This window comes from Onychostruthus taczanowskii, unplaced genomic scaffold (genome assembly GCF_017590055.1).
Source record: "Onychostruthus taczanowskii isolate IOZ18803 unplaced genomic scaffold, ASM1759005v1 scaffold37, whole genome shotgun sequence".
In the NCBI taxonomy this organism is placed as follows: Eukaryota; Metazoa; Chordata; class Aves; order Passeriformes; family Passeridae; genus Onychostruthus; species Onychostruthus taczanowskii.
This window is the reverse complement of record NW_024501126.1, coordinates 6,186,350-6,211,854: the sequence shown is the minus strand read 5'-3', so window position 1 is coordinate 6,211,854 and position 25,505 is coordinate 6,186,350. Positions and strand designations below refer to the sequence as shown.

Here is a 25,505-nt window from a genome sequence, read left to right as displayed (position 1 = left end):
AGGGGCAGCTGTTTACAGCCAAAACCTGTAACTATATAGGGCCTAGATAGCAAAGGGAGTTCAACCATGCCAAGGGGCAGAAGATGAAACACCAGTAAAATTGGAAGAGCTGTTTTCTCACTTCCCTGCTATCACATGTACAACTTCACTGTGAGATTAAATTAGTACAAGTACACTGCTCCCTTTTAAGTTCTAGCTACAGCTGTTTTCCTTTTGTATTAGCAAACAAAGTGAGAGATAGCTCTACATGAGCCCAGGTATTTATGGGTTTTTAGTCACACTTACAACCCTGAACAGATTCAGAATGCCAGAACCTGGCAGCAGTAAAACTGATTAACTGTTGCTATCCATTGAACTGCATCTAAATGAAACTAATTTGGGAAGAGGTAAAAGAGGAATGATGAAACGCCCACTACTAATTTTTCATCAGTGACAATAAAGCTTTGCATGATTTATCCTCAAACAGTTCTAGAAATAAAACCGGTCCTGTAATGAGTAAACCTGTTGTTTCTATCCTTCTTCCTCTATCAACACTCACTGAAGGTTTTTTTTTTGACTCAAGCAAGGTAGTCACAGCAAAAAACAATCAGAACATGTCCTGCTAGCAAACAGTGGCCAGTAAAGAGCTTCTTTTGCCCTATGTAACACAAGTAATGCTGAGCAGGTGTTTGTAACACTTCCCTCACTTTTGAAATCTTTCAAAGAAACTGTAAATTAGGTCTGGTCTACCACTTGTTTCTTGCTGATCGTTTCACAGGCAAGGCACCTTACTAAACAATTTTACTCTACCACTCTCAGATCATACTGGGGATCTTTTGAGTAAGTGTGCTCAACTGTGGTACTCCAGACAAAGTTCTGGGAAAAACCCTCACTTGGCTGAATGTGTTTGCCCCTGGAAAAAAACCCTCTTTAACCCTCATCAATCAAGAAGAGGACAAGGAGAAAAAAACTGAAGCAACTGGATGCGTGGAACACAGTTCCTTTAAATCTTCAGACTGAAACTTCATACTTAATATATTTAACATATGAGAATTACTGGAGGCTAAATTAATTGGTTAATATTTAATTAATTTGTTTAAAAAGTGACAGACCTCTTAAAATGAGAATCTGTGGGCCTTCCCCATAAGGAACAATGGAAAATTACCCATTAATTTTTATTGCTGCATTAGTTATGTTTTCCCTACATACATTCAGGAAGTATTTTCTATGAATAGTTACACCTGTCTAAGAAAAGATGCAATAATACTTCTGAAACAAGCCTTGAAATCACCAGTGCTAAATTGTTTTATTTCCAACAACTAGCCATTACAGTATGTGAAACAAAAAGTGTCCAGAATAAATAGCAGAAGATGAAGCATCAGGATACTACCGTCTTCGCTACTGCTGTGGCCCCTTAATGTTTCCTGCTTTACAACCTTCACTCTTCAGATTCCCCAGGCCTACGGATATCATCTATCTTCAGGATCATTCTAACAACCTGAGTTGCCAGAGAAATCTGCTGCTTCTTACCAATCAAGGTTTCTATAACATGCTGCTGCTTCATATCTGCCAAAAGGAAGCAGGAGAATTAGACACCCTCATGAAATCTAGATATAACACTTAACCTCTAAGTGTTAGTAATTAGTAATAGTAAATTCCAGTAGTAATTTCAAAGAACATTTTGAAATTACTACTCTTAGCCACTGTGGTTTACAAACGTAACTTGCAGAAACTAGAGTTTTACATCTGGGTTCTTACCAAAGATCCTAGGACATTAAGATACAACTCTTTTCCCAACTAGATTGTGCTTTTCAAAAAGTAATGCAGAATGGTGGAAAGCTAAATTTCCATACACATACATTAAAAGCACCCTAAAGGCTGAGCAAATGCTGAAGAATTGAAAGATCAAATGCCACAAACAGGAACCTAATCAACAAAGGGTTATGAATGTACAAATTACAATTTACTACATTCTTTTCTCAAAAAACCAACAGAGAAGTAAGAAGGTGAAAAGTATAGATCCAGAGGAACCTAATCAACAAAGGGTTATGAATGTACAAATTACAATTTACTACATTCTTTTCTCAAAAAACCAAGAGAAGTAAGAAGGTGAAAAGTACAGATCCAATTGAAAATAAGGTTTCATACACTGGCTTCTTAGTCTTCATGTGTTTGCGCCTGGTTTATATACGCAGACATATTGGTGTGAACATCATTGTCTACAAATATTTCCAGCCTTTTGCTTGCTTCTTTCACAAGCTGTTTCTCAAAACAACTGTTTTTAGGACTCCAGTGTAACCTGGATCACTAAAACTGCAGTATTTAAAGCACAGCTTCCTTGCCTCATCCTAAGAGCAGCCTTCTTTCCTGTACTATCAGTCAACATCTTTAACTAATCTTGCCACCAAACAGAGGCTGTGAGACAACTATGCATTTTCCTCATGGTAGACATACATATACTCTCCTCCAAGCACATTCCCATTTATTATGGCAAGGCACAAGAATTAGAATAAACCAAGTGATACACAGGTTTAAAAAAAACCCACAGTGAGCATTTTGACCTTCTGAGAAAAAAGAGCTTTTATGCTCCTCCTTCTCCATGCTGCAGTTCTTACCATTTGTTCCTTTCTGCAAACAGTCAATGCCCAGAGCAGGATTATTTTCTTTCACCTGCCTCGCCCGCACTTCGGTCATTGTCTGTATTGGATTCATACCACTGTTCTCCGAGAGAGCCATGGGAATTACCTCCAGGGCATCTGCAAAAGCTCTCACAGCATACTGCTCCAAAGATGGGCACTAGAGGAAAAGAAATTCAAATTCATAAGCTATTAAACTCCAATGTTAGTAAAAGAGATGGTCATACTAGAGATAAAATACATACACACAATAAGCAGATTTTATTTGGAATATAGTACAAATACCTCTGAATGGTAACTACTTGAAAATTAAAAAAAATTAAACTGCTCCTAGCACAGAAGGAAAAAAATAGTGGTAATTACTTTTTACAGTCAGGAAGGATAACTTCTAACACTGGTTATCAGGGAATGTCAGAAAGCACATGTTACGGAACTTTCTGAAAAATCTTTGAAGTTCTTCTGGAAGGCTCAATCTTTCATACACTAAAGAAAATGTTAACTGTTCCTTTCTTACCTTATCTGCTGCCTCACTGACTGCCAAGGCACAAGATATCTCAGCTGCGCCACCACCGTACACAATACGATTGTCACGAACGAGATTCCGAATTACACACAAGGCATCGTGAAGAGAGCGCTTTGCTTCTTCGATGATCTGGAATTACAGAACAGCGTGTGTTTGACAATACACACATCCGAAGGCTGTGAAGATGTAGTTCCTAATAGAGATGTGGAAACTGCAAAAAAACTTAAGATTTTTTTATGGCTCTAATACAGCTCTACTATTGCTATGTTATACTACTTAAAAATAATGTTAGACATCCAGTGGCAAAGAATAAAAATATGCACAAAAATACACTGTTATTTGTTGAACCACTAATTTGAAAAAACAAAAGCTTACATGAAAAGGTTCTCCATCTTGCATATTTACAAGACACAAAACACTGAACTTGAAATGCCAACATTATTGTCAGACTGCAGTTTCTGTCCACTTCTCATTTGGACAGATGTAGGAGATTTAACAACAATGCTAACTTTTAAAGCAGTATTCCTGCTTCCTTACGAGAAAATTTCAGACTACAGTACACTTTTTGTTTTCAAAGGTTTTTCATTTAAAATAGGACTTCACCTATAGTAAATGTAACCTAACATTACCAGTGCAACCAAAATCCAGTTTAAGTACATAAGCATTTAAAGTGGTCTCATTTCAAGGGGAGTGGGGGATACAGGGTGTGGGGATATACAGTTTGCAGTAATTTGGGGGTTTTATTTGAAATTATCTTAACTGGACTAAATCAGAAGTGATACAACTAGGTCTACAATAAAACCAAATCTGTCAAAGATGCTAATATATCTTTACTCATAAAAGTGACCCTCTCATGAGAAAAAATAAATTAAGAGCATCCACAGGTAAAAGCATTTCTGTATTTATGAACTATACGGTCTAACAGAGAGAAAAGTAAAGTTTTAGTTTAAAACCACAGGATGCAAATCTAACAAGTTACTTCTGACACACGGTCCTGACTGCTTACAAGACTTACCCCTTTCCTATTTGCCCACAAAGCAGGGGAAACGTAGACAAAGTCAAGAAGAGCGTACTAATATGCTTTACACATTCTGCAACTACGTATCAAAGCAAGCATCTCACCATTTTATTTCCTCCTCTAATGAAAATGGTCACAGCTCTGGAGTTCTGACACTGCTCGATGAGGAGCATTCTGTCCTTGGTTGTTCCAAAGGAGATCTCTCGGACGATGCCCGCAAAGCCCAGTTTCTCTGCCGTGAGCTCGCAGAAGCGAGGCACGATGCGCCCTCCCGTCGCAATGGCGATCAACTGAGTTAAACAGACACGAGTTACTTGAACAGGATTTTTCCATGGTGTTTTTCAGAACATAAAACTAGTGGAAAAGCATCTGTGAAATGCCTACTCCAAAAGGTTACCTTCCCATCACTTTAAAGTACTTCAGCCAATGTTTTCTTTCTGCCAGCAGCAGGACTAGAGCAGAAACTTTCCCAGACACCTAAAACTTTTGTTAAGTAATATACATATGCTCCAATTATAAACCATAATCCCATCCCATGGTAGGTTTTTCTCACAAATCCCCAGTGATTCTTCTCCAATACCCACCCATATACACAATTATGCAGTGATACCCAGAAAGCCTGAACTTTTAACTGGTACAGCCTACTACTTGATAAATCTTTTAACAACTGGTACAAAGCCCAGTTTTACTTACTTCTATTTCAGGTCCACCAACCCAACGCACAGCGGGCAGCTCATTCTGGAGCAGCAAGTGATTTGCCTCATCATCAAAACCCCACTGGCAAATGGCAAGGTTTGCACCAGTGTCTTTTATCTAAAAGAAACATAAATCATCAACCATCTGACCAGAACTAACAAAAGACTGAAAAACACTCTTCATGGTTTTAATTCTTCCAATTTTCCCAAAAGACAATTCTCAAGAAGAACCCTCTGGCACACACAGAGATCAAAACATATTTTAAATCAAGCCAGTATCTCTTTCTTACATTACATTATCTTTGATTCACAGCACTACAACTGCTTGTATGTTGGTTCCCACCAGGATTAGCAGCTCATTTACAGGAATAAATCAATGCACTATGATGTTTTTTAATAAAGGCTATGAAAGAAAAAGAAATCAGAAAGAATCCTAAAGGCTACCTGTTTCACCATCTCTTCAAACTTTTCTTTTTCATATTTCTGCAGTGCCTTGTAATCATCCACAGATGTGACATCAAGCTTGTGTTTGGTTTTAGGCTTAGGTGGTTCAAATGGACAAGTAAGGATTGCAATTTTAGCATCTTTTAGCTCCTGGGAAATTAAAAAAAAAAAAAAAGCATGATTTTGACCTTATTAACATCTCTTTCTTGTATTTGCAAAACATACAGATGTATCTTTATAAGTACAAACATATAAGCTAACGTGAAGATCATTTAACTTATTCTAAAGTTAACTAAATATAACTAAATAATTCTATCAATAGTCTCAATAAACCACTTAGAACAAATTACATAGCTTCAAGACACTGTTTAAGTCCTTAACAATCTTTACCAGTCATGCCTTTTTAGGGTTTAATGTTTAAAAAACAAAAGAAAAATTCAATTAAACTATCCCTATCCACTGTGACCAGTGAGAATATTACTTATCTTTGTAACAACTTTTCAGCTATTACATGACTTATTTTCCACTCGTCTTCCTTTCTACAGGATAAACATTGTTACCTGCTAGATAAATATTTTAGAACAGTAGAAGTTTTCTTGAAGTACACTGCCAAAAGACTTGGGAGACCTTACCTACATCAAACATAAAACAAGGACAGTTTCTGGGGTGTTCCAAACAGGACAACACGGCAATTCATAAAAGTTAAGTAGGAATCTTGGCACTGCATTGCACTAAGCATATTAAGCATACCACACACCGTGGATAATTATCTCTATATAACACAGAATCCTGCACCTGTCCTCACTTAGCAGTACAGTAATTCCTCCCTTCCAGCACAATTTCTCCGTATTTTTGTAAATTCTGACTTAATTTCTACCAGTAAGAAAACTTTCATGTTCCTTGCCCCTTCCTCTGTTGGTCTATTGGTGAAAAGACAAGCTAAACCATAAGACTGTGTAAATACTTAATAAACGCCAGGGCGACATTTGAGGTAGGCTAGAAACTCTTATTTAAGCCATTACACACAAGAGAAGCACAAGGACATCACTTACTTTAGGCATCTGTGGATGACTGAAATCTTTATCCACAATCACTCCTTTAACCAACTGTGTATCTTCCAGTCTACCACCCACTTTGCCTTGCACTTTGATCAGCTCAAAATCAACATCTTTACGTTCCATGTCTGCTACTGTCAGTACAGCATTCACAGCAATCTCTGCCATTTGCCGGTGACAGCGGTTCACTCTAGGTTTGAAAAAAATACAATCAAGTTGTACTTCATTTCCACCATTTGGAAGAAAAAGGTGATTCTATCAATCGCTCAAACAGCAAGAAGTACCATTACAGCAATCAACTTTTGCACACTGTAGTAAAAGAGGGGGTCCTGCTTGTTTGTTCACAGAAACAAAAGGTGCTGGCTATGGCAGAAAACCGAACACACAGTATGGCTGGTGTAAGGAACCTTTGGCAATGGAGTCTCAACACAGATTTGGAACAAGGCAGAACTATGCTACTAAGGAACATTCAAGAAACAGAAACCACTCCAAGCGAACTCTGCAAGGGAAGCCCTTCCAATGTTTTAATTTATACATTTACACATAGAACCCAAAAATGAAAAAGAACTTCTGGAACCATCCTAAGTTAAATTTTTTTTAGCGTCAAAAAACCCAGAAGATGACACATTATTATTTTGAACAGATTCACATTACTTTTGGAACCTGCTATGATGCAGAAACCTGGAACTAACAGGTTAGAATGAAATTGATGATGCAGCTATTTAACTTCATGGATTTGACCCTTTGGAGAAGAAGGATTCACAATTTCTTATCCTGAGACAAGAGTCCATGGAGGAATTAGCCAAAACAAAACACAGAAGAGCCTTCAGCTGCACCCCAATAAGACCAACAAAACACCAGGATTTCTTCTTTCCATGCAGAGGGTTTTCAATGGAAGGGTAAATATTCATTTAATATTCAGTTTTTGTGACTTACACTTTAGACCCCAGAGTTGTCTTTGCTGTCTGGATCAGAGGCTCAATGTTCTGTGGATCAACTGGGAAGCTGTCACTGATTTTGTCTAGATGCTCAATAGCAATGCGTGCTGCCTGCTCATAACCATCTGCTATTCTGATGGGGTGAATGCCTCGGTCCAGCAGCTGCTCAGCCTGTTCCAGTAATGCCCCAGCCAGAACTATTAAAAAAAATTATTCTTGATTGGACCATAATTTTAAGTACATTAACAACAGAACGGTCCAGCAGCTGCTCAGCCTGTTCCAGTAATGCCCCAGCCAGAACTATTAAAAAAAAAATTATTCTTGATTGGACCACAATTTTAAGTACATTAACAACAGATTAAAAAACACATTTTCTGATTTTTCTGCAATATTTTTAGAGTTCAAGGTTTCCTGAATAACAAACCATTAAAACCCCTACTTGCTTTGCTTACCAAGAAAACCACATTATGTTAAGACCAAAATGAAACACAGGCATGAAGGCAGGACAAGGAGACTACAGAAGGAAATTATGTAAAATAAATTCTGAAAGTATCAAAGGGGCTCTCCGCACTACCTTAAAATGTAACCAAACTTCAAAAAGACACAAAAGACTTCTTCCTGATTAGAAGACTTCTCACACAAGAACTGACAGGAATACTACAATAATAAATACTCCAAAGAATTGCTACAGAAAAGCTACTGTTATTTCTCACAGGTTTTTTTTAATAGCTGAAGCAGCTTGATTTTTAACTTGAAAAAGGAAACTACACTTAAAAACACCTTCTTACCAACAACTCCAGTAGTTCCATCCCCAATCTCATCATCTTGAGATTTAGCCAGCTCCACCATAAGTTTGGCTATCTGGTGATCCACATCCATCATATTCAGGATGGTAGCACCATCGTTTGTCACAGTCACCTCACCATCCTTGTCCACCATCATTTTATCCAAGCCTAAAAAACACATGTTCAAAGAATGAAGGAAAATTTTGAAAATTCCCCCACAACAAGTACTAACAGAGAACCAATAAAAGTTTTTCATTGTTACCATTGGGCCCAAGGGATGTTCTCAGAGTACTTGCTACAGCCTTTGCTGCCATTATGTGAGACTGTAAAACAAAGGATAACAAAGACAGAAGTTAAATCATTATCATGTATTCTGAAATCACAATATTAAGCCACAGAAAACACAGCCAGTAGCGCAAATGCTGTAATTTAACTGACAACAGCTATGACTGAAAAAGAATCAGTATGTAATTGGTCTTATGACAGAAACATTTCCCATGCCTTTTCTTGCATTGCTTGTGCTGGCTCTGCTAAAGCCTGCAAAGCACAGCAGCCAAATGACAGCCCTAACACACAAAGCAGGGAGGAACAGAAGCCGGCAACGCTAAAAAGAGAAGGCAGGGCAGAATCACAGAATCATCACAGGATGGTTTGGCTTGGAAGGGACCTTGAAGACCATCGAGGTCCCACCGCCTGTCAGGGGCAGGAACACCTTCCACTAGACCAGGATGCTCATTCAACCTTCCCCTGAACACTGCCAGGAATGGGGCATCCACAACCTCTCTGTTCCAATGTCCACTCCCATCTTCCGTCGGGATTTGCACCACCCACACTCAGCCCCGGCTTTCCTCCAGCGGCCAAGCTCCAGGCGGCCGTCTAGGGAAGGGGGCACTGGGGAGCGGGGCAGGAGCCACGGGGAGGGTCACGGCCCCAAAGCCCCGCAGCTCGGGGGCGGATCCTCGCCGTGCCGCGGATTCCCAGCCCCGGGGCGATGCCTTCTCTCTTCCTCCATCTCTCTCCCGCTTACGGGCCTATTCCAGACTCCATCCGCCTCGCCCCAGGGGTTCCATCCTCCCGCCGCTCGCGGCAGCATGGTGCGGCACAGCACAGCACAGCATAGCATGGCGTGGCATGGCACGGTACAGCACGCCACAGCATGGCATGGCGCGGTGCGGTACGGTACAGCACAGCACAGCACAGCATAGCATAGCACGGTATAGCATGGCATGGCATGGCACGGTACAGCACGCCACAGCATGGCATGGCGCAGCGCGGCGCGGCCCAGCCGGCGCGGGCCCGCGGGCGGCCCCGGCAGCCGCCCCGCTCGCTCACCTTGAGCGCCTCCAGCCCCATGAGGCGCGTCTTGCGCTCCTGGTCCTTCAGGATGAGGAAGGGCCGCCCATACTCGTCAAACGCCAGAGTCCCCATGGCCGACATGGCTGCACCGCCCGCTCCGACCGCCGCCGCCCGCGCGCACCGCCCGGAAGTCGCCGCGCCCGCCGCGACACCGCACGCCGCCCCGCGCCTGCGCGGTCGCTGCACCCGCGCCTTATTTCGCGGACGGGAGCTTTGTGGCGCCCCCGGCGGAGCCTTCTGGAAGCCGGCCGGGCCGGGGGAGGAGCGCGGCCGCAGGGCCCGGCTCTCGGGGGCGGGAGCGAAGGAGGAAGCATGTACCGAACGGGGCCGAGCAGGTCGGCGGCGGGCTGACGTGAGGGCGGAGGAGAGAAGACAGGCGCACGGTGGAAAAGCGTGCGCGGCGCTTCTCTCCAGAGCGCCTTCGGAAAGGTTTCGGTCCCCTGCACCTTCGCAGCGCCGTGGTACTGCCCTGCCCTGTGACTGCTGCAGGCCGAGCATTGGGCTGGGTTGCTCATTGGCGAGCTGGGGTGTGTGCTGGGTGTCGCAGTGTCCCAGGGAAAAGCTCCTCGGCGAAGGAGGAGCAGTAGCTCCAGGACGTGTTCCCGTGGCCGGAGGTGCCCCCTGCGCCGCCCTGGAGCTGCTGCCCGCCCGCCTGTGCGGGGCCAGGGCTTTATATGGGAACCGCATTCCTGCCCCCTCGTGCCTCAGCTTTTCAGCAGCTGTAGCGTTTCCTTGGGATCGGCTGAAGTGTAGGGTGGTTTTTTTTTCATCTCTTACGTCGTAGCTCTTTGCTACAAGACACAAATTAGTCTCAAATGGGCGAAAACACTGTCTGTCCGTCCGCAGGCGCGATGTCCCAGGAGGTCCCGCAGGAGGAGGGCTCGGGCGGCTCCCGGAGGAGCGGCTGGGGCCTGCTGGTCACGGCCGGTGTGGGGGGCACCTTGGTGGCCCTCTATGCTGTGGCCACCCCCTTCGTGACCCCGGCCCTGAGGAAGGTGTGCCTGCCCTTCGTTCCTGCCACCGCCGCTCAGATCCAGAATGTGCTGAAAATGTTGGAAAACAGAAGTGGCTCCCTGGTTGACATCGGTAGCGGGGATGGCCGCATTGTAAGTTATGGATGTTGCCGCTTAAAAAAGTGCCCAAGTGCTGGGGCTGCGTTTTCTCACATTTAAAAATGTGTTGTCTTTGGCATCCGATGGTTGTGTTTGAGCCTTACAGAAAGGATCAAATCTGAGAGAGGTTTACACTCAGTTTTGATGAGTAATAAATAGTTTTTTCTGCAGTCTTACCTGTAGCTTGACCAAGGTAGTGGATAAAATGTCATTGTGGTGACTGGAGGGAATCACAGTGTGTTCGCTTGAAAAGATACAATCAGAGTCTTGGTACTGATTGACAGAGAGCTGTGATTCCACAGAGGTGTGTAGCTGCAGCAAGTGAGGCTGTGAGATGTTTAATGTATGAATGCAAAAAGAACCAGGCAATGAGCGATGGATTATAAAAATAAAAATACTGATGTGGTTAGAGCTGTAGTCTTCAAACCTCTCTGCAGTGCTAGCTCCCCTACTTCCAAATCCATGTGGTGAAACTAGAATAAACACCAAGAGAAATGGTGAGAATCATGAAAGAAAAAGTGATGCTGTGTTTCCATGGTATTGCTTGAGCCCCAGTTTGTGAAATGTGGTGAGGATATAGTGGGAAATGGTGTGGTTTGGTTTTTCTTTTGTTGCTGTGATGTTTTGTGTGCTTCTTCATAACATCTGCTTCAAGTCAGAGTTAGCAACATGGTGATGGTTTTTGGTGGAAACACGTGTTCTCTTGAGTGCTACCTTTGTCCGTGTTTTATGTGAATAAGTCAACTATTTGTCCATGTAAAAAAAAATTGATTTGGAACCCCAAGTCTGTGAAGATTGCTTAAATTGTGCCTGGGTAGGAAACAGACTAAGAAACTTAGGCATGAGATAACTGCAGTTTCTGATGCCCTCTCTGTTCATCATTGTGGCTGCTGACTCTCATCAGGAGTGTTTAATTTCAATAGATACTGTGTCATTAATTCGGATATATATGTGCCTAAATGGAGACTGAAGATTATTTGGAAAGCCAGGTGCCTAAAAATGAATGCTTAGTGCTTCCTTGATGCATCTGTCCTGAAAAAAGTGTCTTCAAATGCTTCTAATTATTTAGCACTTACTCAGGTGTAGTCAGTGGATAAATATGAAGATATTTACCACATTTCCAAGTGTGGTAAAAATGTCAGATTCTTTTGGTGAATTTACAAGTGCTCTGTGTGTGATGGAAGATGCATTATTTTAGCAGCATGAAATATACAGTCCAGGTAAAGCTGTTTGAGAAGTTCTGTTAGGTGTACTTTGATTTCACCTTGCTTGTTTTGCAATTGATAGTTCATCAGGCAGTTGCTGATCAGAAGTTCACAGTAGCCTTTTAAATTTTGTCTTAAACCTTTATTCTAGAAATCAGTGCTTTTTTTTTTTTCAATGTAGATCACAATTGCTTTCACACTCTTTCTATTGGTATGTCATTTTGGCTCTGATTCAGGGGTTGCTCAAGTACCTATCCCTCACTGCTTTTCGAATAAGTGGTCTAATTTTGAGCATTTTTCTTGTGAGTTTCACTGTTCTCTCTGTCATCAATGTTGGTTCTCTTTAATTCCAAGACACTGTAATGAATGTGTTAATTTCAACTTCTATATGGATCATACATGTACTGCAAGCTCACAGCTTTGCCCTGTGAATGTTTGTTTTCATTTTGCTCGCCTGACTATATTTCAGTCAGGACTAGTAATAATAGTAAAACGTAGTTTTGAGGTTTTTTTCACTATACAGCTGATCTGTTGGGCATTAAACCCAGGGTGACTTAGGAAAGTGCTTTCCTTTGATTTATATTTTAAATAAAGCTGTGTGCTTCCCTTTAGGTGAATAGACTTTTATGTTTCAAAGTGAAGATTTATTTTCTTCCTTGTAGGTGATAGCAGCTGCAAAAAAGGGATTCCAGGCTGTCGGTTATGAATTGAATCCCTGGCTCGTCTGGTACTCCAGATATCGTGCCTGGAGAGATGGAGTACATCAGAACACCAAATTTTATATTTCAGACTTATGGAAGGTGGGTAGTGAATTATGTAAGAATGGATCTGGGATGATTGTGAGATTTTATAAGTTTGGAAATACTTTCAGGAAAGAGCTGAAATGCTGTCTGACCAGAAGGTGCTACACTGGGCTTTGAGCAGAGTACTTGTGCTGGGAATCTTTGAGCTCAGTATGCTGTTCTGCTGCTTTTGTGCTTTATCCAAGTGCTTCCTCTATCAATAGAGGCTCCTTGAGCAAGCCTGGGCCTGATGAATTATGCGGGAGGGTTTTTTTGGCTGTGGGGTTGTTTGTGTTCTGAGAGGAACATAGGAGAACTTCATGGCACTGAGTGAGAACTCAGTCATTAGAATGCCTAGGAAATTTTTATAGCTGGCTAACCTTTAACAAAAGAAGGGGTGAACTTAAAGCATGCATGATTTTATCATATACAGGAGTTGTGAAAATATCCTTTTTGTTATTAATAAAGTCATGTAGGTATTTTCTAAATTAATGCTTTCTGTGCTTCTAGAATTGCTGTTCCATATTGTTGGCCAGACAGTAGAAGTTTTTTGCTGTTCAGCAGTATAAAGTTTTCTTTATGTGGAAATTTTTGTGATGAAAAGTTGGTAAGGGATCTCCTTACGTATTTTTGGTCTAAATCCCTATTGAAAGAAGTGCAGCTAGAGGGATTAGGAGAAAAGAATGGTGAGGATTTCTCTAACTATAAATGCCATTTGCAATAAGATTTGTTCTCAAATTTTATTTTAGGTTTCTTTTTCCCATTATAGAAATGTTGTTGTTTTTGGAGTACCTCAAATGGTAAGTTTACTATTTATTTTTTTTAATTATATATTATATTTTGTTTATTAAACCGTTTAATTATTTGTTACAATGCGTAATTATTTTAATGCCAAGGCATTCAGTGTTAATATATTAATCTGTAAAATCAATCAACTGGCAGATGGTCAAAAGTAGTCAGTAATAATTATAGAATCATAGATTATTAGGGTTGGAAGGGACCTTAAACATCATCAAGTCCCAAGCCTCCTGTGCATGGGATACCTTCCACTAGACCAGGTTGCTCAAGGCCTTACCCAACCTAGCTTTGAACACTGCCAGGGTTGAGGCATCCAGAAACTCCTTGGGCAACTGTTCCAGTGTCTCACCACCCTCACAGTAAAGAATTTCTTCCTAATGCCTAAATTTCCCCTTTCATTTTTCCATTCTCCACTGTCCTATCTCTATGGTTCCTGATGAAGCGACCTTCTCCAGTTTCATTAGGAGCTTCCTCCCTGTAGGCTCCCTTCTGATATTGGAAGGCTGCTGCTATGAGGTCTGCACACAACCTTCTCTTCTCTAGTTCCAGCCCCCCTGCCATGAGCAGGGACACTTTTGACTAGACCAGGTTCCTCAGAGCTCCATCTAACCTGGTTTGAACAATTCCATGGCTGGGGCATCCATGACTTCTCTGGGCAACCTGTTCCATTGCCTCACCACCCTCATGTGAAGAATTTCTTCCCAATACCCAATCTAAACCTACTCTCTTTCAGTTTGAAGCCCTTCCCCCTTGTCCTGTTGCTACATGTGCGTGTGGAAGGTCCCTCTCCATCTTGTAGGCTCCCTTCAGGTACTGGGGGCTGCAGTTAGGTTCCCCTGAAGCTGTCTCTTTTCCAGGCTGAACAAACCCAATTCTGTCATCCTGTGCTGTATTGCTTGTTCCTTTGCTAAGGCATGCGTGAGATGAAGTGAGCGAAGAGATTTTTGTGATGCCATACCATACAGAGTACACTGAAAACATTTCTGCAGCAGTAACAGGAGGCATAATAAACCTTCCTATTCTGTGCTTTTTTTGTTTGCTTGTTTGTTTTTTCAACGGCACCAGAAGTAAATCTCTACTTCAGATTCCAATTGTAACCCGTATTGGAAACTGAAATGGGTAGGGGTGGGAATTAGTGAGCACCAGGATATTCCTCATGCTGCCAGCCCTGGGTGCTCTTTTGCCTGAGTTCCGGCAGGGGGCACTGGGAGCGTTTGGATTTGCGGTCAGGAATTCCACCGTTGCACCGGAGGGGAAAAGTCCTGGTGAGGAAAGCTGGCTCAGTAAACTAGGAATAAATAAATGCCTTGGGAAAATGTGAGTAAACCCCGCAGAAGTACTGAATTAACTTTTAAACGTAATAAAGCAGGATACATTAGTAACAGCTGTGGTAGAAAGGGTAGCTGTAGGGCTCAGAATAACTTTTGTACATCCAGTAAATACTAGATTAAATTCTTTCAGCAAAAGTACTGTCATAAATGCAACAGATGCAAACATATGAACCTCTGTATTTCCTGAGCATTTGTTTGCTTGTGATCCCCTTTGAATTTACTTTGGAAGTTGTTAATGCTCAGCCTCCTGAATGACTAAATTAATTTTCTAGAAACCTTAATGCATTTTTTTTTCTTTTTTACTGAGGAACAATAGGTCTCTTTAGCTTTTGCAATAATGCTGGCCTGATTTAATGCTTTCACACAGTGCTTTTATTTCATATCCAAGATTAGCTTTAAAAACCTGCATTTACTGATCTTCAGGGAAGACTAAGACCTCTCTTGTTCTTGCAAGCATCTGGGGGGAAGGTGTGTTTGTTTCTGACTTACTGCAGAGAGAGACGTACTTGTTCAGGGGAGGATGATGGAATTCTTGCCAGGTGTTCATGTTTGCAGCTCCTGTGTATTTTAACTGATTAAATACTGTACAAAAGGTTTACTAAACTATGTATCTGTGTTGACACATCAAAAAATTCCCCCAAACACTGGCTTCACATAAAATACAGTATGATTTGAACACCTAATGTAACTGATATATTTAGCTTAAAGACTAGTTCAAGGATAAAATTCTTTTTGGCTAAACTTAGCTGAACTATTTATGATGTTTTCTAATTTGTGCTAATATGGATAGGCAGTGTTACTAATTTTCATAATTGCTTCTAAAAATTAGTATATAGTCTATATTTGTATTTTCTGTAAAATTTTTTTTCTGGTGTCTCAACTCAGTTTCAGATAACAAAGGGGGCTTATTCTTCTAGTTGGGTGAAGGTGCTAGTAGGCTTATTCTAGTTGTTTAAGGCAGCCAAAATTTAAAAAAGCATTTGCAGTGTGGATGAAATCAGAGCCTTAAAAATATCTGGAGGTAACTCTTTGGTATATTAGATCTATGACTGTAATTTTCCTAAAATATTCCATTGTTAGCTTAATGTAGCTATAATTGGATATTATATCAAAGGCACACCCTGAATGTATGTGATAGCGAAAGCTCTTTGCAGCTTTTAGAAAATACCTTTTCTTTAGTCAGTGTTATTTTCTAATAATGTTCTTTTTGGGGTTTGTTTCTTTCATCTTTTTTGTGAAATTTTATGTATTTTTGTCTTTGTGACTTAAATTCAGCTACATTTGTTAATAACTGCTGTGCTTTTGAATGTTTTAATGTTTAAACATTACATCATGATGACCAAAGCAAATAGTGTTTTACATGTAACATGTAGCGTGTAGAGTTTGCCATTAAAATTAGTCTTTCAGACAGATACAATATGTAAGAATAAAAGGAACTCCAAATGGATGTGCACTGCTAGTCTGCTTAAACATACCCTCTAACGTTTCCAAAGGACAAAAGTGGCTAAATCTGTTAAGTTCCTTTTTTTTTTTTTTTTTTTTTTTCCTTAGAACATAATCACTATCTGGGATAGAAAGGAAATTTCTTTTAAGTCTACATGTGTTAATTTATGTCTCACTTAGTCCGTGGTAGAATTTGCAAAGCACTTATTAGAAAAAGAGCATCTGTCTGGTCATGGTGTTACTCTGTTCTGGAAAAGTAGTGATATTTCCCGACTTTCATGTCCTCTCAATTTTTGTGAATGGAGGAAAGCTGGACTGTAGGTATTCAACCAAGGAGAGTTGGTATGTGACACAGTTCCCCTCAGCATCCTGCTCTCTACACTGGGGAGAGATGGATTTGGTGGATGGATTATTCAGTGAATAAGGAGTTATCTGAATAGCTGCATTCAGAGGGTAATGGTCAATGTCTCAATGTCCAGATGAAGGTCAGTTACAATTAGTGTCCTTCAGGGGTCTGTATTAGAGCAGTCCTGCTTAATGTCTTCATCAATAGCATAAAACAGTGGGATTGAGTGCACGCTCAGACAAGTTTGCAGATGCACCAAGCTGAGTGGTGCAGTTGATGTGCCTGAAGAACAGGATGCCATCCCGAGGGACCTGGACTTTCAGAGGGTAATGGTCAATGTCTCAATGTCCAGATGAAGGTCAGTTACAATTAGTGTCCTTCAGGGGTCTGTATTAGAGCAGTCCTGCTTAATGTCTTCATCAATAGCATAAAACAGTGGGATTGAGTGCACGCTCAGACAAGTTTGCAGATGCACCAAGCTGAGTGGTGCAGTTGACGTGTCTGAAGAACAGGATGCCATCCAGAGGGACCTGGACAAGAACTGGGCCCATGGGAATATTACCAGGTTTAACAAGCCTAAGTGCCAGGTGCTGGACCTGGGTGAGGGTAGCTCTAAGTACCAACACAGGCTGGGGAATGAAAAGATGGAGAGCGGCCCTGCTGAGATGGACTTGGGGGTGCTGGTGCGTGAGAGGCTGGGCATGATCCAGCCATGGGCACTCACAGCCCAGAGAGCCAAACATGTCCTGGGCTGCATCCAAAGCAGCATGGCCAGCAGGGGAAAGAGGGGATTCTTCCCCCGTCCTCTGCTCTGGTGGGACCCCACTTGGAGTACTGCATCCAGCTCTGGGCACCCCATCACAAGAGGGGTGTGGACCTGTTGGAGTGGGTTCAGAGGAGCTCCTTTTGTGAAGGCAGGCTGAGAGAATTGGAGTTATTCAGCCTGCAGAAGACTTGACTCTGGGGAGACCTTGTTGTGGCCTTTCAGTACTTAAAGGGGGCTTGTAAACAAGATGGGGACAGACTTTTTTAGTAGGGCCAGTAGGGACAAGACAAGGGTGATAGTTTTAAACTAAAACAGGGCAGATTCATACTAGATATAAGTAAGAAAAATTTTGCAAATACAACGGTGGAACACTGGAATGGGTTGCTCAGAGAGGCAGTAGATGGGGACTGGATGGGGCTCTGAGCACTTTAAGATGTCCCAGCCCATGTCAGGGGTGTTCAACTAGACTACCTTTAAAAGTCCCTCACAATCCAAAGCATTCCATGTTCTACATTCTCTTTCATGGAATGCTGCTGAAGGGATTCATATTCATTCATGTTAACAGGGTATGGATTCAACTAAGCTCAATTTCAATATTATTTAATGTAACAGTATTTTACCATAGAGTGACAGAAGAATGTTTGCTTTGGGTTGTTGTCTCTGTGATGTTTTGAGTGTCCCAGGATTGGTGTTGGTGTTAGTCTGTAAATTTTGAGCCTTTGAGTATCATACAATAGCTCATGAACCTTGGGGTGTCATAAATAGCATAAATTCAGGGGGCTGAACTTTCACTCCCTCAGAGAAGAATTCCACTGAAGAGAATTGTGAATTGGAGCATGCAAAGTCTTTGCCCAGCACTTTTAGTTTAATTTTTTTTTTTTTAATTTAAGGGATAATTTATGTGTCTTGATATAATTTGAATTTGAAAATAAAACCATTTTCTGGTTTTAGATATTCTTTGTCAAGGCATCAAAGCCACAATATCTATTACAAATACTTTCCTAAGATTTAAAAAAAAATAAAAATTACTCAAATCTTGGATTTCTCTGAAACACCTGAATTAGATTCTACAGAGAATGCTCCTGTTTTTTACTGTTTTTGAGAGGTTTTTCTTGTAACTCAACAGATGCCACAGCTGGAGAAGAAGCTGGAAGAAGAACTTGAATGTAATGCCAGAATCATTGCCTGTCGCTTTCCTTTCCCTTGCTGGATTCCAGATCATACTACTGGAGAGGGAATAGACACTGTGTGGGCCTATGATTTGAAACATTCTAGAGGATTTGAAACAAAAAGCTTGGAAATTACACCAGAGACAGAATCTTAAACACTGAGTTTGGTTTCTTACAGAAATTTTTAGCTTTGACTGGACCTCTTGAAGAGAAAATTAATGTGGAGAGAGCCCTGGCATATGAAGATGTGTATTCACTATAAGAACTGAAGTACAGTGGCTGTCTGAAAACACATAAAGGTTACTGCAAGGTGTAGTTAAATGGCTTAATACGATGTCCTGGTTTAACTCCATCTAGCAGTGGAGTACCACACAAATGTTCGTTTGCTGACCCCAGTCTGCAGACTTCCCCAGTGGCATGGGAAAGAGAACTGAAAAAAAGGTCGTACCCATGACCGTGGACTGAGATAGGAATAGTTTAATAATTGAAATAAATTTACTACTAATAACAACAACAACAACAAGAGAGGAGTAAAACCCAAGAAAGATGAGTGATGCACAATACCCTTGCTCATCACCCACTGATGGATACCCACCCATCCCAGAGCAGCGACTGCCAGCTCTCCCCAATTTATATACTGGACATGATGTTCTATGGTGTGGAATATCCCTTTGGTCAGTTCTGCTCAGCTGTCCTGGCCAGGCTTCCTCCTGGCTTCTTGCACACCTCCTAGTTGGCAGAACATGAGAATCTAAAAAGTCCTTGGCTTGGAGTAAGTACTGCTCAGCATCAACTAAAACCATCAGTGTATTATCAGCATTAGTCTTTTCTAAATCCAAACCACAGTGCTGTACCAGCTAATAGGAAGAAAATCAACTCCCAGCTGAAAGCAGAATATGTTGTTAGTCAAAATTATGAAAAAGTTTTTATAGAAGAGGAAGACTTCAATATGGAAAAGGGTTTAGAACACCACTCACTACAGTTAAGGGGAATATATGTATGAGTTCAAATGCTCAAATTTGTGAACTTTATATATATTCTTTCTGACATTCTTTCTGACCCTACAGAGCATTTGGTATTGGTGTTGGAACGATGTGCAAGTGTCTGCTCAAATGAGCTGTATTTCCAAACTGTCTGAATTTTTTATGCCAAGTACATAGTGCTGCATACACAAAACTGGTCCAGATGGAGTATGATGACACCAATGTTTCACAGGACGGCCTTGAATGTGTACTTTTAAAAGTATGAAAAAATGGGCAAATATAATAAGTTGTTTGTTCATTAATACAAATGCTGCCTCTGATTATATTAATTTTTTTTAATTTAACTTGTGTTCTGTTTTAGCATCTGCTGGAAAATAAACTCCATGTAAGCCACTCCCCTTCTCCTTTACCTCTTTCAGTTAAGGGTGGGGCAAAAGCAGAAATTGTGAGTTGAGGTAGCAATTTACTGAAAGCACAAAGCAAGAATAAGACATGGCACAGTAACAACAGCAATATAAATAGTAAAAGGATACAAAAAGAAGATGTTTTAGTTACAAAAATACGTGTTCACCTGTTGAGGCGAACACTCCATGTGTGGAGATGTGAGGCTTGACTCCATTTCTCAGAAGGCTGATTTATTATATATTATACTGAAATACTACATACAACTCTACTAAAAGAACAGAGAGAAAAGAATGATCAGAAGGCTACAAAGAACAGGAATAGAAGAGAATAACAAAATCTTGTGACTCTCAGAGTCTGATATCGGCAGCTGCATCTGTGATTGGCTCTTAATTAAAAACAACCAACATGCCCCAATCACAGATGCACCTGTTGCATTCCACAGCAGCAGACAGTTACTGTTTACATTTCTCTCCTGGGGCCCTCAGCTCCTCAGGAGGGGAAAAATCCTAGCAGAGGATTTTTCATAAAATATCATGGCTACATTCACCACTGGGAACAAGAATAGTAGACTGTGTCCTCAGACAGAAGTAGCATGATGGCTGGACAGGCAAAATGGCCAACTCCCAGTGGAACACCAGGGTTTTCCTTTGGAAACCATGCCCTCCACTGATGGCATGTATGGTGCAGAATAACAACCTGGTCACAGTGCTAAGCTCTGACCCCTTTGTACAACTTGTTACAAGAGCACAAAACTGCAGGAGGATGCCCTTACTGAACTCCAACTGGTGAAGGCTGTTGCACATGACCATAAATTTTCTTAATCTTTCTGATTCAGGAAGGGTTTCAAAAGTCTTACTTCTCAGTGAAGTGCCACCATTTCTGTCTGCTCAAACTTTAGATAAAGATACGGATGAGAGTTGTTCACTTGAAAGCTGTCTCTGATTGCAGGGCTAGTTGTTCTGGCTAGTTTGGTTAAATCTGATTCAACTTCATTGAATTGATACTGAGATGAGAAGGAAAGTTTTCAGTCAGGCTTGTTTTCCCTTCTCTTTTTTCATACATCTGATAAGATCTCAGAAACTCATGGTATCACTGTGTGGCTTTTCCTTTTAAGTGAAGCAAGTTCTCCCTGTCCTTTTGCTGATGCTGGTTAGCAGTGGAATACTGTCACTGCATTGATGTTTTCCTTTCCTGTTACAGTTACAACACCTTTCTGTTCCATTGTGGTCTGCTTACTTGTTCTATTTATCTGGTTGTCAGGTAAAGTTTTACTGTTTTCACCCATTAGCAATTAGTCAGAGCTCAGTCAGCCTCCTCTAGGTCCCAGTTAGCGTACAGCCTGTTTGTTAAGCAGTAACTGTGTAAGTTTGTCAGATCTTTGCGTGTATGCTACTCATGGAAAGAAGCTAAACCAAACTGGGCAATTATCACCTGACTTCAAGGCATGTCACCGTGTCCTCTTAGTGTCCACTTGGCCACTCCCGACCAGCTCGGACACAGTGGATGGCAGGGGACACTCCTGTGCTCTGGGGTACAGGAGGGCAGCTAGGGTTGTTAGCCCTATGGCAGAGGAGATGCGGCAGAGGAAGAAGGAGCCAGCTCTTGGCAGGGGTGCAATCCAAGGTTTATTCCAGAACTCCAAGGAGCTTGGCACTTCAGGATGACCAGCTGTGAAAAGCCCAGACTGAGCTGCGATAAAAACTTTTAAAAGGAGGTGGAAATGAGGGAGGGATTCACACATCAGCCAGTGGGGGAACTTGGGGGTGTGGAAACCGGGGAGATAGGCATGAGGGGCTGTGAACTGGGAAGCACTTGCAGGGAGCGCCCTGGCCTTTGGCCAATCACTCAACACCCCTGATGGAAGGTTCTGGACAGAGGGGATGGGAGGCTGAGTGACTGATAGAGGTCCAGGGAAGAGATTGGAAAATGGCTCAGCAAAACTCGGGGTGGTAGGTGGAGAGTAGGGAGGATTGAGATGGGGGAGGAGGGAAACAACTTGGGGTAAACTATTAGGAGGGAACAGGGGTACAAAGACAAAAACATTACAAACAGAAACAAGGGTAATGTAAAACCACAATGCAACAAAAGCAGTCATTACCACAACTAAAATTAGTTCAGTCCAAGAGAAGTGCTGATACCCTAGAATTTGAGGTAAAAACAAAGTCTGACATTTTATCAGGTGTTGGGAAAGCAAATTTGGCTGGTCTGTAGAATCTGACTTGAAGAGAGGTTGGGTGCTATTTGGGATGTGTAGTCTACAATGATGTCTGTACCCATCACTTTTTGTTTTTGATGTGAGGGGACAGGAAGAAGTTAAAATATAAACCTACACTGGGGATTTGAAATGGAACATGGTTTTGTCCTGAAAATGTACACAAAACAGGAGAAGACAGGGGCAAATGTGTCTGTAGCGTGCAAAGGAGAGGTGATTTCAACCTTGCATGGCAAGGCACAGCTATGAACATGGAGACTGTGTGTACTGAAGAACACTAGTGTCTGGTAAGCAGTTTGACAGCCTGCTACACGAATGCATAAACTAGCTTATAAAATTGCACTAAATGCTTTCTATAATGATTTAAGTGTTTCAGTCATTACATGGAGATAGAGTGACAGGATAGGGATAGAGTGACTTATCTGAAATGCCGGAATTTAATATCCCAAGGCCATAAAACTGGCATCTCAGACAAAGTACATCTGAAATAATTTCTAACTAAAAGAGACTAGCAAAGGGGAAATTAGCTAATTAAGCAAAGTTGTTCCCTGAATGATCATAAAGGAGAAGAGGAGGCAAAATATTTTGATCCATTGAATTGTGTGTGGCTCATCTGCAGTGCAGTGCTTTGACCCAGGTTTCTACAATCTGCTTTCACTAAATTTAGTTTGTAGGAGATGAAGCAGTTATTTACTTTTCTCCTGTGTTTGACTATGTATTTTTCTATTGCATTAACCTTTGCCTATTAAAATGTAAAACTGAATTTCTCATTTTTGTCTGTGGTAAAGGTTTTGGGATGTGCACTTCCTAGTTACCACCTATTGCTCCAGAAATACTTTTTGAGGAGGGCACAATAGAATTAATGATATGATGACCTGACCTTTAGGAGTACTAAATGCTGTCCTCCAGGCAAGGAGAGATATATGATTGTTTTAAAGTAAAGCAGAGGGCTGTTCCTTGCTCTAGCTATTTACTTTTGGGGGCCTACACTGAATTAGGCAGTAGTCTGAAGGTTTGGGATTCCTTATGATATAAGGAAATGTTCTGTATTTCCTGTTTCCACAGCTTAAGTGTGAAATGGAAAGCAAAGTGTTCTAATTTGCACAGGAGGACTGGGAAATAAGTTTGTTGACATACTGTCCTTTTCTATCACTTGCTATATTCATTTGATAGTTTTCGAGATTAAATACTTAACTGTGACTTCAGTTATCACTGTATGGATGATTATGTTGATACACTTCCAATTGCTAAGGTAATGTATTATGATTTTGTTGATATGATACTTCAGAATGAAAACTTGTTTCTTCTGAAAACCAGGAAAGAGAATTACCATAATCAAATTACAGTGTAGGTCTGAAGCCAAAAGGAGGCAACATTCAATCTACATATGCTGTTCAATACCAAAGTAATTTAGATACACAGAAAAAACTATAGTTTATCTTTGTTTGTATCTTCTAGTAGAATCAATTGCTTTTTGAGACTTGTGCTATTTTTTCCTTTACCTGTCAGATTTTAGCAAAAAAAGGTGTTACATTACTGAATGACTAATGCTTTCCTGAAATACTGTAGAATTTAATTTGTTTGTAAATAGTAAAGGTCAGGGTCATACTTACAAATTTTTTCTTTCTTCTTCCCCCCCCATTTGTTTTTTTTTTTTTTTTTTTAGTGAGACACATTATGTCCATACAGGTTTTGTGATGCAAGATGAATTGAACAAATGCAGCATCTTAGTGGTGCGATTCTAATTTTGTAGTGTTCCATTTCCATTTTGCAGAAATTGGCTTTGAAGGAGTCAGGTATGGCTCGTGGCAAGACAGCTATGAGATAAGCTTTCTCAGTAAACTGCACAGTCACTACAGCCACACAGCAATGTCAACCAAATGTGACCAGATTTGTTTGAGAAATGTACACTTATTTTGTGGGTTTTAGGCATTTCTGTATTACTGAGCATATTGCAGTTCTTGATTTATCCTCTGGTCTGATTATATGCTGCTACTTAATCTAGTACTGCTCCAAGCAAGTTAATCCTCTGTCTCTGAGCTGCTGTTTGTTTCTGACTCATGAGTTGTAGCCAGGTAAGAAGATAGAGAATCCAGTTTCAAATTAAGCACAAGCCAGTTGAGTGAATATGGTCTGTGGAAAAAGAGTTCCAAATCCCAGGCTTTGGGGAAGTCTTTTACCTTTCATGAAGGACACAGCTCAGAAAACAGCAGAGTTCTCCTGAATTCTGCATAATTTAACAATGACTTCAGCTTTGCTTTTACCATCTGTGTGTTCTGCAAGAAGTTTGACTGCTGTAATACCATTGTAAGATCTAGATGTAGAAGTAAGCAAAGGCAGCATATTGGTTACCATTTATAGTTGGAGCTGAGGGAGGAAAGGAGAAAGGGGATCTTATAGCCCAAGCAGGGCAATGGATTTTGATCTATTAGAAAAGCAGTTTGACAGATTTGCATCATCTGTGTGTACTCACTGCACTGGAGAATCCATGCCACGGCTGGGCTGTGATGAGCATTCACTCAGAAGTGGGTTCATGTCTGATGCCATTGCCCTTGGATGAACACCACATATTGATAGATGGCCTCATACATCTACAGTTTCACTGTCCATGGTTTACAATTACTGAAGCATTTATTCAAGAAAGAATGTGAGTCCTTCAAATTCATAGTTGAATTTTGGATTGTCCTGTGTGGGGCCAGGAGTTGGAATTCAACGATCCTTGTGGGTCTCTTCCAGCATAGGATATTCAATGGTTCTGTGATTGAAGAGGGCAGCCTAACATCAGATTTAATGCCAGTAAATTCTGCTGTGAGTGGGTTATTTTTCTTTTACATCTGCCAAGATTGCAGTTCTGTAGTTTTAAAATGTAGCCCCCACTTGCTTTTCAGAAATAATATACATTTCTTCTAGAAGATTTCTTGAATTCTTGGTAAGACAGTGTGGCATCTATGTTTAACTTAAAAACCACCCTTGAGCAAGATTAATGAAAATATTAATTCTGCAGCTTTTTTCTTTGAATGAATATCTTTCTGTTAATCCTTGTACATTTTACGGGGGGAGACGTGGATAGCTACCACTTTCCCCCCATTCTTTTCCTGAATTCTCCCTCATATTTAAGTATTTGCTTTGATTTTTCATATTCTCTTTTTAAAATTTCACTGACTTCATAAATGAATCAGTCTTCACATTTCCTTTACATTTTTCCCCTGTAAATTGGTTTCCTTTCTTTTTTTTCCTAGCCACTTTGCAGGAAGACTAAATATGTTAAGGACTGTTCTTTTTCTCTTTAACATTTTAGCATGTATTGAACTAACCTTGATTTATTTAGCAGTCTCTGCTGACATAGCATGACTTTTGTTTCAGTATATGAAAGAAAAACACATCCACACCAATGGTATTCAGACTGAAAGATAGCCTTGGTCTACAGTTCTGGCTATTTAGTAGTTCTAAGCACCTAATTTCACATTTTTATTTTATTTCATCACACGGCAAATGAATACAGGCCTTTTATCCCTTTGGTAGTT

The 25,505-nt window shown here is 41.0% G+C and overlaps 2 protein-coding genes across 2 annotated transcripts; one reads left to right on the top strand and one right to left on the bottom strand.

The window, feature by feature from the left end:
- Positions 1-1,266: 1,266 nt before the first annotated feature.
- CCT5 (chaperonin containing TCP1 subunit 5) lies at positions 1,267-9,579 on the bottom strand. Its single transcript, XM_041411696.1, has 11 exons — positions 9,406-9,579; positions 8,336-8,396; positions 8,077-8,241; positions 7,287-7,485; positions 6,348-6,540; positions 5,296-5,445; positions 4,850-4,969; positions 4,261-4,446; positions 3,130-3,267; positions 2,595-2,775; positions 1,267-1,545 (listed from the first exon to the last, which is right to left on the bottom strand). The coding sequence occupies exons 1-11, from the start codon at positions 9,508-9,510 to the stop codon at positions 1,418-1,420; spliced, it is 1,626 nt and encodes a 541-aa protein (XP_041267630.1). The 5' UTR covers positions 9,511-9,579; the 3' UTR covers positions 1,267-1,417.
- Positions 9,580-9,720: 141 nt separating this feature from the next.
- Positions 9,721-19,758, top strand: ATPSCKMT (ATP synthase c subunit lysine N-methyltransferase). The gene is made up of 5 exons (XM_041411697.1): positions 9,721-9,858; positions 10,276-10,535; positions 12,409-12,546; positions 13,278-13,328; positions 18,339-19,758. The coding sequence occupies exons 2-5, from the start codon at positions 10,281-10,283 to the stop codon at positions 18,534-18,536; spliced, it is 642 nt and encodes a 213-aa protein (XP_041267631.1). The 5' UTR covers positions 9,721-9,858; positions 10,276-10,280; the 3' UTR covers positions 18,537-19,758.
- Positions 19,759-25,505: the final 5,747 nt, after the last annotated feature.

Excerpts from the sequence above, each read along its gene's own strand:
- CCT5 (XM_041411696.1), bottom strand. The coding sequence starts at position 9,510 with ATGTCGGCCATGGGGACTCTGGCGTTTGACGAGTATGGGCGGCCCTTC. Across the intron at positions 8,242-8,335 it reads AACATCCCTTGGGCCCAATG|GCTTGGATAAAATGATGGTG; the intron begins GTAACAATGAAA and ends TGTGTTTTTTAG. Across the intron at positions 4,970-5,295 it reads TTGAAGAGATGGTGAAACAG|ATAAAAGACACTGGTGCAAA; the intron begins GTAGCCTTTAGG and ends TGTTTCTTTTAG.
- ATPSCKMT (XM_041411697.1), top strand. The coding sequence starts at position 10,281 with ATGTCCCAGGAGGTCCCGCAGGAGGAGGGCTCGGGCGGCTCCCGGAGG. Across the intron at positions 10,536-12,408 it reads GTAGCGGGGATGGCCGCATT|GTGATAGCAGCTGCAAAAAA; the intron begins GTAAGTTATGGA and ends TCTTCCTTGTAG. Across the intron at positions 13,329-18,338 it reads TTTTTGGAGTACCTCAAATG|ATGCCACAGCTGGAGAAGAA; the intron begins GTAAGTTTACTA and ends GTAACTCAACAG.